This window comes from Harpia harpyja, chromosome 4, assembly GCF_026419915.1.
Source record: "Harpia harpyja isolate bHarHar1 chromosome 4, bHarHar1 primary haplotype, whole genome shotgun sequence".
Lineage (NCBI taxonomy): Eukaryota > Metazoa > Chordata > Aves > Accipitriformes > Accipitridae > Harpia > Harpia harpyja.
In genome coordinates this window covers 29,026,013-29,039,816 of record NC_068943.1, presented here as the reverse complement: position 1 = coordinate 29,039,816, position 13,804 = coordinate 29,026,013, and the positions used below count along the sequence as shown (strand labels likewise).

The window sequence follows — 13,804 nt, the reverse complement described above, 5'->3', positions numbered from 1 at the left end:
GCTGCCATTGCAGGGACTGAGAACTAATAAAGGAATAGGTTCAAGGTTTTATATTGAAAAATACTTCAGCATGGCTTGTATTTTTTACTCCACTTATGTTTAGGTAGTTGATTTCTCAACATTTTCAAACGAATGCTCTTCGTTCTTGTCATCAGTTGTAACTAACTTCTTCCTTTCAGTCTTCCTCACTGGATAGAGCCACCGTGCTTATGACTAAAACCTGGTGTTTTTTCAGAGCCTGTTACTGGTTCTACTGGTCTTAACAAACAAACAAGTGACTTTCCTTTACCTGTAGCCACTGTTGAGAAAGGTGTAAAAGACAATAGGACTGAAAAATGTTTTCACATGTCCACAACATGAGTGAACAAGATAGCGCTCTGTATTTTATCTAGCTTTTCCTGTTTAAACTCTTGCTTACAGTTAATAGCTCATTCTTCTCATCTCATCTGTTTTAAGTGCTCTTAAGAGTACCTAAAAAGCCACAGAAATTTCCAAGGTACATGGACTTTGGAAAAGTGAGCATAATCTTAACTAGAAGTACACTAGGAGCATAGGGGGTCCAGTCCTGCTGTAGAAATTGAAAAAGTTTAGCATAGAACTGAGCTCCTAACTTAGTACAAATTGAATCCTCTCTGAATTGGGGAAACAAATCTCTTCCCTTTTATGTCCTTGTTCTTTTTTATTTCCCTTTTTTTTAAGCTACTGTTGACTTACTGGTGGTTTATTTCAGGGAAGAAGCCAAAACCATCTCGTCCTGAGTCCCCTACTACAACTCCAAACATATCTGTGAAAAAGAAAAACAAAGATGGAAAGGGTAAGTCAGTTGTCACTGAAGTTTTTAAAAGAACATTGTTTCTGAGTGACCTGTGAAAAGAGAAAGTTCACTAGTTCTTTTGTGATGTAAAACCAGTCTTATGCTCAGGGGTGGTTAACATCTCATCTGAAGGCAAGAAAAAAATTAGCACACAAGATTTCATGGTGAAATACCCAGTTCCTAGGGAGAATAACGTATTTGTCACTTTAGTTGCAAGGTTTCTTAGAAACAATTCAACCCCCCGCAGAGGCTGCTGCATTTTGAGTGAAGTCTTGGGGAGCGCTTTGCATTGTATTAGTGTTTCTTGGGCTGTGGTTATTTTGACAGATGATCTTTGAAAACGTTTTCCATCTGTGTGTGTCTTAATTCTGCATGAGGAGCTAATCAAAGCTGCCACTCAGCAGCAGAAAGTACCAAGCCCTGAATTTTGAGGAAAGTCATAACGCAGCTTGAAGACTTGGGCAGAAAACTTGGGGTTTTGATACTTCTTTCATTGCTCCTGTGTTTAAAAGGAAAAAAGAAAATAAATACCACATAACTGATACAATAAATCACATCCTCCAGACTGAACTGTTCAGTAGTGCCTGTCACTTTTGTCAACAACTCTGTTGCTTTGCTGTTGGGTCCAGCACCCACACCCCTGCCCGGGCTGGTGTTTGAATGGCAGCCTGATGCTCCAGCCCCCACCGAGTTCTGCTGCGCTGGAGAGCTGGGAGCTGGAAATGAGCCTCCCCTGTGTCACCCAAAGTGCCTGCACGCACGCCTAGGGACTGATATGCTTGCATGTGTGCAGTACTTGCCCGGACAGAAGCCCAGCCAAATGGGGAAGGTGGTGGCATAAGAATGTCAGACTCTCTTGAAAACAGAAAAATCGCTACACTGACAAATGAGTATTTTTTTTTTTCTTTTGAAGGGATATTTTCTGCAATAACTGGAAAAAAAACATGTTAGCAAGCAATAAATATTTAACAGGTTAATGGCAGCAATTTTGAGTATGCATTGTTGCTTTTTATAAAAATTAAAACCTGATTTTTAAGTAAAAATGAAAAAGAAGTATCAGAGGAACCTCCAAGTTATGCTCCAATAAAATAATAGAAAATATCCAAGCAGCTAGCCACAAAATTAAAAGGAGAAAGAGTCTAATGCTTCTGTCAATAATAGCAAGGATACACCATATTTCACATTTGTCCATTGTTACAAAATTGCTAACTCAGAAGGAATTAAAAAGGAGCGTGTTCCCTGAAACCACTGCCTGTTACGAAAAAAGCTACAACAAAAGCATTTGTTTTGCATTTTGAGGAACATAGAATTGAAGTAAGAGGGATATTAATATAACTGGCCATGGCAAGGAAGCAGCTAGAAAATTGTGAGAGTTGCCTGTCTCTCAGTATCCACAGTGTTCCCCTAAGGGGAACATGTATGCTAAAATACCAAGCCCTCCATATAATTATTTGATGCGATGTATTGAGAAAACTATGCTTTCTTTGTATTTCTTCTTGGGCTGTGACTCAGAGGAGGTTAAAAATTCTGCCTGTGAGTAAAGCAGATGTGGTTTTTGCAGACAGTCCTGTTCACAGTGATTTTCAGTGGCTAAGCAGTGACAAATTATCAGATTGCCCTGATGCAGCTGAGCATTTTTAGTCTAGACTAGAACAAAAGTACCCTGGATTAGATGGTAAGTGGCTGGGAATGCTTTCACTCCTGGCTGACACTGTGTCATGCCTAAGCAGTTTTAACCTTTGCCTTCAGGGTATCCGAAGGCAAACAGGCTGGCATTTTATGTAACCTGGGAGACATTTATTGCAGAGGCAGTGTTTTTTTTCTCTAGGGATGCTCACTTTTCAAGTTTCCACCTGCTGAAGGAGCTGCTAACGTTTTGTACTGCCAGTGCTGATGACTTGGCTGAATATTTGCAAAATATAGATTATAATACAGTAGTATGGGAGTTTTAATTTGTAAGACACCTCCTCTTGTTGAAAAAAGTTTAGACCGGTGGTTATTAAAGTTGAAAAAACTGCCGGCTTAAATTGAAGCTAAGAAAAGGGATCCTGTCACATTCTGATGCACTGGGCATAATTTTTTGTGAAACTTAAGAAATCTGCACATGCTGTCCTTGCTGTGTTTTTGCACGGCTACTTGTGGGAGGTGATACTTTCATACAAGAAATTTTTTCTTCCTTAAACTAACAACATATCGCTAAGAAGCTTATGTGCAGCTTCAATTGTCCAAAAGAATATCAGACCCCGAAAGCCTTAAAAAAAAACCAGGGAAAAGGGTCTCATTAGTTATATGAGTTTAGACTCCTTATATGTGCTTTTGGAAAAAAAGAATATACAAATTTTGTAGTAGTTTTAAGTATTCACAATCTGTGATTTTAATAGTCTTTCTTTATATGGGGTAAACACCGAACAGGTGTGATGGACTTCCATATATAAGTGTTTGTGCCTGCTTGTTTGTAAAATGAAATTTGAATGTTGTCTATCAGCAAGTGCAAGCGCTCATTGGATTTAAAAAAAAAAAAAATCTCTTTCTGAACTTTATTCTTTAAGGTTTGCCTGCCTCAGCGTATGCCACTGATTGCCCCATATAAATCTAATTGTTAAAAGTAAGGATTTTGTTTAGCCTTTTAAAGGATTGTAACACTCGCCTCAATTCAGCAAAGTATTTAAGCAAGGGCTTAATTTCCAGCATTTTCAGAGGATGGACCTGAACGTGTTCCTATTCGAGGTAAAGCAATAGTGACTGCTTCTGTAACTGGATTAGGCAGGAGGGAAGTGTACTCATAGGTGACTAATGCTGAGTTTGGTGTTGGAATGGCGTGGCTGTGGGTTGACTGGTACCTGACGCTGTAGGTTACAGACAGTAGCTAGGGTGTTTGGGCACCCAGATTACAGTAACTAACAAGAATCGCTTCCCATGCCCTTCCATCACTATTTCCTAGTCTTGATGATATATTATAATGTATTCATAAAGATACCAGCGTCTTAATTTTTTAAATTATTTACATCATTAATAAAATATGGTTAACTAATATTTTTTTCTTTTTTTCCTGTGTCCTGAAATACTTTTATTTTAGGAAATACAATTTATCTTTGGGAGTTCTTACTAGCACTGCTCCAGGACAAAGCTACATGCCCTAAATACATCAAATGGACTCAAAGAGAGAAGGGCATTTTCAAACTGGTAGATTCCAAGGCTGTGTCCAGGTTGTGGGGAAAACACAAAAACAAACCTGACATGAATTATGAAACAATGGGTAGAGCTCTCAGGTATGTGCATTTTTAATAATAGACTGTTTATGTTGCCTTAGTGTTTGCATGTGTTAAATGCCTCATCTAATTTGTATAACAACAGAAAAGAATTTGTATTCTATCAATTTGTGAAATGAAGATGTTATTTCAGCAAAATAAATAAGCTAATGTCATGGTTTAACCCCAACCAGCAACTACGTACCATGTATCCGCTCGCTCACTCCTCCCTGCTCCCAGTGGGATGAGGAGGAGAATTGGAAAAAAAAAGTAAAACTTGTGGATTGAGATAAGAACGGTTTAATAACTAAAAGAAAATAAAATATAATAACATCATCAATAATAAAATATATAATATAATACAACAATAATAATAATTGTAATGAAAAGGAATATAACAAAAAAAAGAGATAAATTAGACCCAAGAAAAGTGATGCACAATGCTCACCACCCGCTGACCGATGCCTGAGCAGTGATCCACACCTCCTGGCCAACTTCCCCCAGTTTTTATACTGAGCGTGACGTTCTGTGGTCTGGAATATCCCTTTGGCTAGTTCGGGTCAGCTGTCCTGGCTGTGCTCCCTCCCAGCTTCTTGTGCACCTGCTCGCTGGCAGAGCATGGGAAACTTGAAGAATCCTTAAGTTAGGATAAACACTACTTAGCAACAACGAGAACACTGCACCGTACCAGCTACTAGGAAGAAAATTAACTCTATCCCAGCCAAAACCAGGACAGCTAACTAAAAGTAACCCTTACTAACCTCAGCCCCACATCAGCCACCTTCAGTCTCAGCTCAGACATTTTCAGGGCTGCTGCAAAAACTGCATCTTCACAGTCAGCCCCAAAGTAAGAGACTGAAGATTCCAAGTGGGGCAAGCCTTTTACATAAAATTTGAATCACTTTTCTCCAAAAAATCCTAAATTCAGTTGTATTAATGAAATTATTTCTACTTGTTGCAAATGATCCTGTTTCCAGTGCAAGATACAGTTTTAGAATTCAGGTGTGGTTGCGCTTCTCTGAACTTGAACATACAGACTGTTTTGAAACATCTTATCATGTGCCTCTGCCTATCGGGCTGGGATTTTTCTGATACATAAAAGACTTTGCAAAATAAGCAGACATTCACGAAGCTTCAGTCTTATCTGCTGACTGATAATTGTCCAACTGAGCAGCTATGCATTTCTTTTAATTTCCCTTCACCCCTCACCTCAGTGTGCGTAATTTCAAATTGTCATATTAGTTTGTAAATATAACACAAGTAGTGCTCTCCTGTCCTATTCCCTTTGCTTTGTTGTAGCTAAAATGTCTGCCCGTGCTCACTGGTGAATAAACATTAATTCAGGTAACTGGAAAAACTGTATGAGTCAGGAGGAGAATTACAAGTTTCATGCAACTTTTAAAGAGTATGAGTTGATAGCAGAGCTGCCAAGTCACGGAGTTCTCTCTCAGAGTATCTGAGGTTGAAATTAAAAGGTGGCAAGACATACCAGTAAAAGAAAGTTGTTTGAGAAAAAAATGCACTACTAAATTGGCCACTCCTTTGTAATGAAGAAAATAGGCACTTAAAATATTGTTTACTTGTTACTGCTGGTCTTATTTTCGGGGGGGGGGTTGCCTTTTTTTTTTCCCCCTCCCCGAAAAACACTGTGTAACTTGATGTGTGTACGCTTTAAACAGATACTATTACCAAAGAGGAATACTGGCTAAAGTAGAAGGTCAGCGCCTAGTATATCAATTTAAAGAAATGCCAAAAGATCTCATCTATATAGATGATGAAGATGCAAGCCCTAGCACTGAATCATCAGATTCAACTCTGCTCTCAACTCCTGTGGCCAATAGAAACCAGTCGAGCAGAACTAGAGCATCTGCAAACGTGGGAACAAAGGGAGGATCAACCACAGTGCTAAAAACAGGAAACTCAAAGCCTGCTAAGCTGAAGGAGCACGTAGAAGTTGTACAGCAGCAGACACCTGGCTTGACTTCAGAAGTTTTGAGGACAATGCAATCTCCGCAGCCGGTACATCCCACTCAGCTTTTTCGGACAGTTCATGTAATGCAGCCATTGCAGTCCCTCACAGAAGGACATGCAGCTGTAACCAGTAATGTTCCAGATGAAACGTTAAATCCCTCGGTTCAGAATATAAGGTAAGAAAACGTGCAGAAAATAAATGTATGAATAATAATAAATTCACTGGATGATGGCTAGATAGACTAGATTTTTTTGTTGCGCTTCAAAAAAATGCTCGTCTCCCAGTTCTGTTGAAGTGAAACAGTGTCTTTGTGGCTGATCCTAGAAATTGGGAGTTACTATAGCATACCGCGACATGTATGCTCATAAATGCTCTGCCTTTGGTGGAGGGAAGCACATCTTTCCTGCAGTATTAGGCCTCATGCAAATCCTTTAGAGAGGAAGAATACACAACTTCTCTTTAAAATTGGTGTCATCAGTTCTGTCCCGCCGCAAAGGCAGTGTTTTCATGGCTCTGCTTTTTCATTGACTGTTAGGTGTCTTCGCTTTTGAATTATACATGGTGTGTCTGCATGATCCCTTCAAAAAGATTTTCCTTCTTGCTTCTTAATTTTTCTTAAGAATTTTTTGTCATCTCTTTCATCTTTTGTATTGTCCCCAGTTACAACAAGGGAAAGCTCTGTGTTACCTACTCTAGCATTTTGCTGCTGTTACAAGAGCATGTTCTTTTGACTTTAGAAAACAATTAACGGAATAATCTCATGGGAGCTGTGTATCTGCAGACTATTTTGGGAGACAGTCATGCTTCCACGCTTCATTTGTAAGTCAACTGGCTAACACTACACAGCATTTAAACATCATGACTCCTTTGCACCTACCTGTTGGTAGCAGCATCCTAATTGAAGAGACTTTGAAAACAGTCACTTAAGCCTGGTTTTACCCTAGCCTGAGGCGTCCCCTGTTGGAGTTTGTTCATCTCCACTGACTACAAAAGTCCTAAAACAAATAAATGTTCTTGTAATCTAGGCCTCTCACAGGAATGTCAGAGTTGTATGTGGTGATTCTGGACCTTAAAGCTGTTTCAGGAAAGCTTCAGGATATAATTCAGGAGCTGCACATTCTTAACGAATTATGAACATCACCTTTTTTTGAGATTTGCTGTGTTAACATCACCATTATAATCGTTATCATTTTGTGCCACAAAATGGCAATAATGCTATTTCCTGCTCCTTTCCTCTATTCTTTGCTTTCAAAACTACATCCAAAGCCACCAATAGATTTGGAGTGGTACTGTCTGTGGCTAACCATGCAATTTTGTCAGAGAGAAGTAAGTAATGACACTAATGAGACCAAATAATTTCTTCACTTCCAAAGAATAAGTTTTGCTCTCTCACCTCTGCTGCTAGAGGGATTCTGTAAAAGCTAGTCAGTTATTAAAACTCCACTTATATAAAAGGAAAATCCAGAATAGCAATAACAGCTAGGTTTTTCAGAAGAACTGAAACTCTTTAGAACATCCTCCATTGACTGATATAATAGAATCAATAAGAAACACTTTAGGAGATAACCAAGTAGTTGAGGAGGCTGAAGATTTATATATAGGAAATGACAAAACTAAGACTGCAGCTTCAATGAAGAAAAAAGGTTATATTATCTGTTCTTTCATTGGGGTAAAAAAACCCCCAAACTTTAAAATTATCCCTGGACTTCCTAGTTTGAATCCTGTTGGGTTGGTTTTTTTTAATTTCCTTAAAAATTATGAAATGTTTTCATTCATGCTGCAATATGAAAAAGTCACACTGAAAAGGGAAATTCACTGGTTAGTAAAGGCTGCAAGGGAATAAATACATTGGGCCATGAAAACAAAAATATTTTTCATAGTTACTGGTAGGCACTGTGAAACAAACTGGAAAGAGTTACCATTTTGAAGTAGATATTATGTGTTTTCATTTGTCTTTTAATTCTAAAATGCATGATTTGAAATAAAATTGTGTCTTGCTTATTGTTCTAACCAACTAGAATTAGTTCAAGATGCACATAGGAGAGGGAAGGGTTATATTTGATCAGAAGTTTATATGAAAGATAATTATGAAGAATTTGACCCCCCCCAAAAGAACCCATTTTGGAATTCATTTAGAAAATTAATAAAAATTGCATCAAGGTGATGTCTTGTAAGTTTTTAAAGCCTAGGAATGAAGCTACTCTGTACAGTGCAATCCTTTGATTTCAGGGTTGATGAAGGATTTAATTACTTGTATTGCCCTTGTCAACTTTTACAGTAAAAGGAAACAAGTACAGACATAATTGAAGCTATACAGTACCATTTAAGTCAGTAGAATAATGCTATTAAACATTAATGGGGGGAAAGTTCAGCAATTTGCACCCTTAAATAGCTCTAGGCTAGACCTTCACTAGATTATGTATCAAAACCAATATCAATAGTACAGATGCTATAAAAAATGGTAACAACAAACAGAAGTATCTGTAAGACCTAATAAGGCAGGCAGGCAAGAAGTCCAGCCTAACATTTGGAAAGCTGCTCAGTGACATTATGACATCCAATTATTGCATTATGGTATTTCACAATTTGACCTTGGGCAATAAGCTAAGGGGGAAAAAGTAGCAGAAATGATGCATGTGTGAAGTTTGACTGAAGTAAAAGCCTTAAAGCCTTCGAATTCTGTGTTGCATTGGTTCTAAACCATTGTTTGTAATTTAAATTATTCCACAAAGTCTTCAATTGCACTTTCCTTAGCCAAGATGACGAAGTGTCTCAGATGAAGGAAAAAAAAGACCCATCAGATCTTTTCAGTACAGTATGTAATTACTGAATGGTATAGAAGTATTGCTAATTAAGAAAGAATGTACTAAGGCGTCTGAGCAGTTAGAGTGAAAATAAAAACAACCCAGATTTTTTTGGTGTGCTTTTAATCCGGATGGGCCAAGCTGCAAACCAAGGTGCTGGTGAGTCCTGTGCAGTAGTCACTGCCCATTCCAGGCTCTAAAAATACAATTTATGACACATACTTTTCTGCTCAGTTTTGAATTGTAAACTTCAAATAGTTTGGTGAGGTAGAATGGCAGACTGGATTTTGGGTTGGTTTGTTCAAACAGCTGTAAATCTCCAGCAGTTGAACGTGTTTGTGTACGCATTCTGAATTGCTGCAGTGGGGCTTCCATAAGGGTTGAAATGAATGGTCTACGTGATTTGAAAATGTACAGCAGGTACGATTGCCATTATAGAGTAAGAGCTGACAGACCTTCTGATGTATGCACACTCTTTGTAGGGGTGTGGTTAGATTCACTTTATAGTAGTTTTATAAGGAAGCATGAGGACAAATAGCAACACTGGTTGCCAGTTGGTGTTCAGAGGTTGGGGCATGTAGGTAGTCAAGGGCTTTTGGGCGAAATGGCAACTAGGGTTTGGGAATGATCCTCAGAAGGTTTTCTGATGCATACTGGTTAGTGGTTGGGCTCTGCCTTGAAGCGTGAACGTCTTGGACCCATGTAATCTGTCTTATGCAATGTAGCTTCTAAAGTTTTATTCATATAAATGTTCTTCTCTCTTCTTCATGGAAATAAATGGTCTTCCTTCTGCAGCAATTTACTTCTGTTGTGTTGTGAGAAGAAAAAAAATATAGGGAAAATATTGAGGATTTTTGAGGTCAAAACAATTGGCTTCTTAACACTTAACCGTATCCTTTAGCGAAAAAGTCTGAACATGCATCTTCTCTGCTGAGGGACTTGGTAAAAGAATCATATTTGAAGAATGTTGTGAAGGGCTTGCGTCACCATCCCTCCCCTGCGCTGGGCAGCATTGCCTGGTAAAGTCTAGTCCCAGAGCATCACTGGGAGAGCGTGGCAGCTGCTCCCCAGGGCCTCTTTGCATTTTTCAAATAAATGGGCATGCCAGTGGAAATCAGGGGTTCGTTCTTCACAGGAGACAGGCAGTGCCTTCCTTTATAGCTGCACAAAGCTCATGCAGAGTTTTGTGTACTTTGAGGGGAGGGTCATGTCTTAGTCTGAAGTGGAAAGGTCTTGGCTTTTGGGTGGCTTTTGATGGGCTTTTTATACAAGTTTTGGTGCTGCTGTATGCAGGGGAGACAAGGAGAAGTGTTGCTTGCTAGGGACAGATGCCTCAGTGCCTAAACAGAAAGGCTGTGATGTGGTGCTAACTCAAGCTTGGGAAACAGGGCAGGAGTAGGGTCAGGTCATGCAAACTGGGTTTTGCTGACAGGGGAAGACATCTAGTATCTGCAGTGGGAATATTCAGAATTGCAAACTTACTGCTGTTGTGCAGGTCTAACCGCTGTGGCTCGATGGATGCAAGCATTGCAGTCTTCAGTCGTGTAACTGGGAGCTGAATTTGGCAGCACGTCTTTCCAGTGATAAGGCAAAAATGGCTCTGTGAATGAGCATTTTATTTCTAACTTTTTCCAATGAGCCAGCTTCTTTAAGGAAGAAAAAAAAAGTCTCTGTGAATTTAGTGCTTGTAAAATTGTTCTGTTTAAACCAGAATAACTGACACAGGTTAACCAGAATACCTGGTTTATTGGAGTAGTTATGTTTTAGCTTGGAATTCAGAGGCACTGAAGCATCACAGAATCATAGAATGGTTTGGGTTGGAAGGGAGCTTAAAGATCAACTAGTTCCAACCCCCCTGCCATGGGCAGGGACACCAGTGCCTCACCACCCTCAGAGAAGAACTTCTTCCTTATGTCCAATCTAAATCTACCCTCTTTCAGTTTAAAACGGTTGCCCCTTGTCCTGTCACTACAGGCCCTAGTGAAAAGTCTCTCTCCAGCTTTCTTATAAGCCCCTTCTGTGTATTGAAAGGCAGCAATAAGGTCTCCCTGGAGCCTTCTCTTCTCTAGGCTGAACAACCCCAACTCTCTCAGCCTGTCTTCATAGGAGAGGTGCTCCAGCCCTCTGATCATCTTTGTGGCCCTCCTCTGGACCCGCTCCAACAGGTCCATGTCCTTCTTTGTTGGGGGCCCCAGAGCTGAAGACAGTACTGCAGGTGGGGTCTCACCAGAGCAGAGTAGAGGGGGAGAATCCCCTCCCTCAACCTGCTGGTCATGCTGCTTTTGATGCAGCCCAGGATACGGTTGGCTTTCTGGGCTGTGAACGCACATTGCTGGGTCATGTTGAGCTTATCGTCAACCAACACCCCCAAGTCCTTCTCCTCAGGGCTGCTCTCAATCCATTCTCTTCCCAGCCTGTATTTGTGCTTGGGATTGCCCTGACCCATGTGCAGGACCTTGCACTTGGCCTTGTTGAACTTCATGAGGTTCGCAGAGGCCCACCTCTGAAGCCTGTCAGGGTCCCTCTGGATGGCATCCCTTCCCTCCAGTGTGTTGACCGCACCACACAGCTTGGTGTCATTGGCAAACTTGCTGAGGGTGCCCTCAATCCCACTGTCCACATTGCTGACAAAGGTTGTTAAGCAGCACCGGTCCCAATACAGACCCTTGAGGAACACCACTTGTCACTGGTCTCCACTCAGACATCGAGCCATTGACTGCAACTCTCTGAGTGCGGCCATCCAGCCAATTCCTTATCCTAGGCCAGTAGGCCTGGGATTGAGCTCCATGTGCATTGAGTCATTCTGAGCATAAAGGGCATCCTTTCTGTTGCTCCAGAAAGTGTACGTCTCCTGTAAGACTAGGGACTTACTGGTCTAGGACATCGTACAGGGCTCTAAGGTGCCTACATTTGGGCAATTAAATTTCTCCCTTAAATGACTAGGGCTGCAGATAAAGAAAGATGCATTTTCATTTACCTGTAGTCTAGAGTAGTAGTGATTTAAGGTGGAGTGTCTTCTGGATGGAGTGAAAAGAGGTTCTCATGTATATAACGGTTCAGAGAAGATCATATTGTGAGTAATTTAAAATTATATGTCTCTGTTATAGACTGTGTGGGACATGGCTGAATCTTCTAGCTGGCAGCCCTGTATACCAAGAAACTTGCAGTTAGCTGGCTGCTGACAGATCCTGTGCAATGCTTTAGCAGACTTCAGGTTTTAAACAGAATGTTTCTATCAAAATGCAGTTTATTGTTTCTTTTCTGTATTTTCAAGTTGTCATTGTGATAGCTTGGACAGAGCATGTTAGAAGACCAGTATCCTGACTCTGTTCTGTAGCTGGGGGAAAAGCTAATACAGACCACAGAGGACCAGTGGAATATGCTTTGTGTGTTCACTTCTGATCTGGAGAACTGCTACATGATGAATCAGCCCCAGCTTTCATCTTGACCTTTTTGCAACCTTTGGGGTAGAAAACATTGCAGTAATTCATCCTGAAGGTGACACAAGCGTGGACTACAGTGGCAAGATCCTCATTCAAGAGGAGAAGGAAGTAGCTGAAGGTGAATTGTGTTTTTTCTGGGCATGAGCATTCTCTGTAAGAACAGTGATGAAGCCAACAATACGCCAACACGGTGGATTGTCCTGATAAGCAGAGGGAATTACCTTTGAAAGTCATGTCTACCCCAAGCAAACACATAGGCTTTCTGCTGTTGTTCCATAATCTGTTTCTGTGTCCAGGCTGTGATGTTTCGGTGGTCTGACTGCAGCTATGCTGATGCTGAAAAATAGACAGATTTGTCTAGCGTGAGTTTATCAACTCTGAAAATGTGATTACAGCTGCTGTTTCAAATGAAGTGTCTGTATCTTGTGCCATGTATAGACGTTAGCTTGTGTAAGTTGTGCAGTGAATGTCACCATTATGTTCTGTAATCATACTTTACACCGTATTTATATTGGTTTTGCTCGAGCTTGCATAACTACACAGACACAGGGAGGCAGTCTGGCACTGTCCTGTTGAGATTTTGCATTGACCATCTGCTTTCAGTTCTCTTTCCCTGAATAAGAATGGCAGTCAAATCTGCACCATGTCAGCTAATTTTGTAGCCCTTCACTCCTCTGCCATTCCTATAGGTATGCTGAATAAAAACCATCATAGGTGTCAGTCTCGGTAAAGAGCTCACTAGGGCTCCCTGGGACTTGGTGGGCAACATGAGCGAAGGAATACGATACCAGCTGAGGAGTTGTAGATAATTGGAAACAACTCCTGGCTAATATTTGGAAGGCCTTACTTTGATCGGCTGGCATCAGTGCTCATGCTTTGCTTCTCTTTGCAGTTAGACAGTAGGTCTTCCGCCAGTGCAACAAATTGGGTCTTCATGCTCCAAAGAAAGGCCTGCAGTAGAAAATCTCCAGCGCACTGACTAGCAGATACTGTTGTATCTGGCTCACTGCTGCTGTAGCCTTCCCCAGAGGAAGAGAGGCAGGTAATTGTTGCTGATCTCTGTCATCTCTTATGTGAAGGCTTGACTGCATTTCAAGTTTCAGGATGGTGAGGAAAATGCCGTCCCTGAGGGAGGTGTTGGTCAGAAATAGGCTGGTGTGATCTCAATAGACTTCTACAAGAAACTCTCATTTAGCTTACAACAGGGTGTGTTTCTCAGAACACATTTACAACAGGGACAGCTTCCATCACAGCAAAGAGTTTGGTTATGACCAAACATTTTGATTTGATTTTCCTGCAGCTGAGAAGACCTTTTCTTAAGCCAAGGTCTGATTTAATTTCTGTGGTAGGTCGGAAGAAGGCTGCTTACAGCAGAAGGGACTTCAGAGTCATCTAGACAGATTAATTTTGTTTCTGCACAATGAGAAGCTATCTACAGGAGCTCTTTTTACATGTCTTTGGCACTGTCGAAAGTGGTGAAGTTTCTGCAGGTCTCTGTTAGTAGCAAAGTTTCCGAGTTTTAA

At 40.6% G+C, this 13,804-nt stretch overlaps 1 protein-coding gene across 7 annotated transcripts in view; it reads left to right on the top strand.

The window, feature by feature from the left end:
• Positions 1–13,804, top strand: part of ELF1 (E74 like ETS transcription factor 1) — a 94,335-nt gene that overhangs the window by 74,380 nt on the left and 6,151 nt on the right. For all 7 annotated transcript variants that reach the window (XM_052786044.1, XM_052786045.1, XM_052786048.1 and 4 more), the window contains 3 exons: positions 731–814; positions 3,891–4,083; positions 5,742–6,209. In XM_052786044.1, the coding sequence (XP_052642004.1) occupies positions 731–814; positions 3,891–4,083; positions 5,742–6,209 (745 nt within the window). The remainder of the gene's footprint in view (positions 1–730; positions 815–3,890; positions 4,084–5,741; positions 6,210–13,804) is intronic.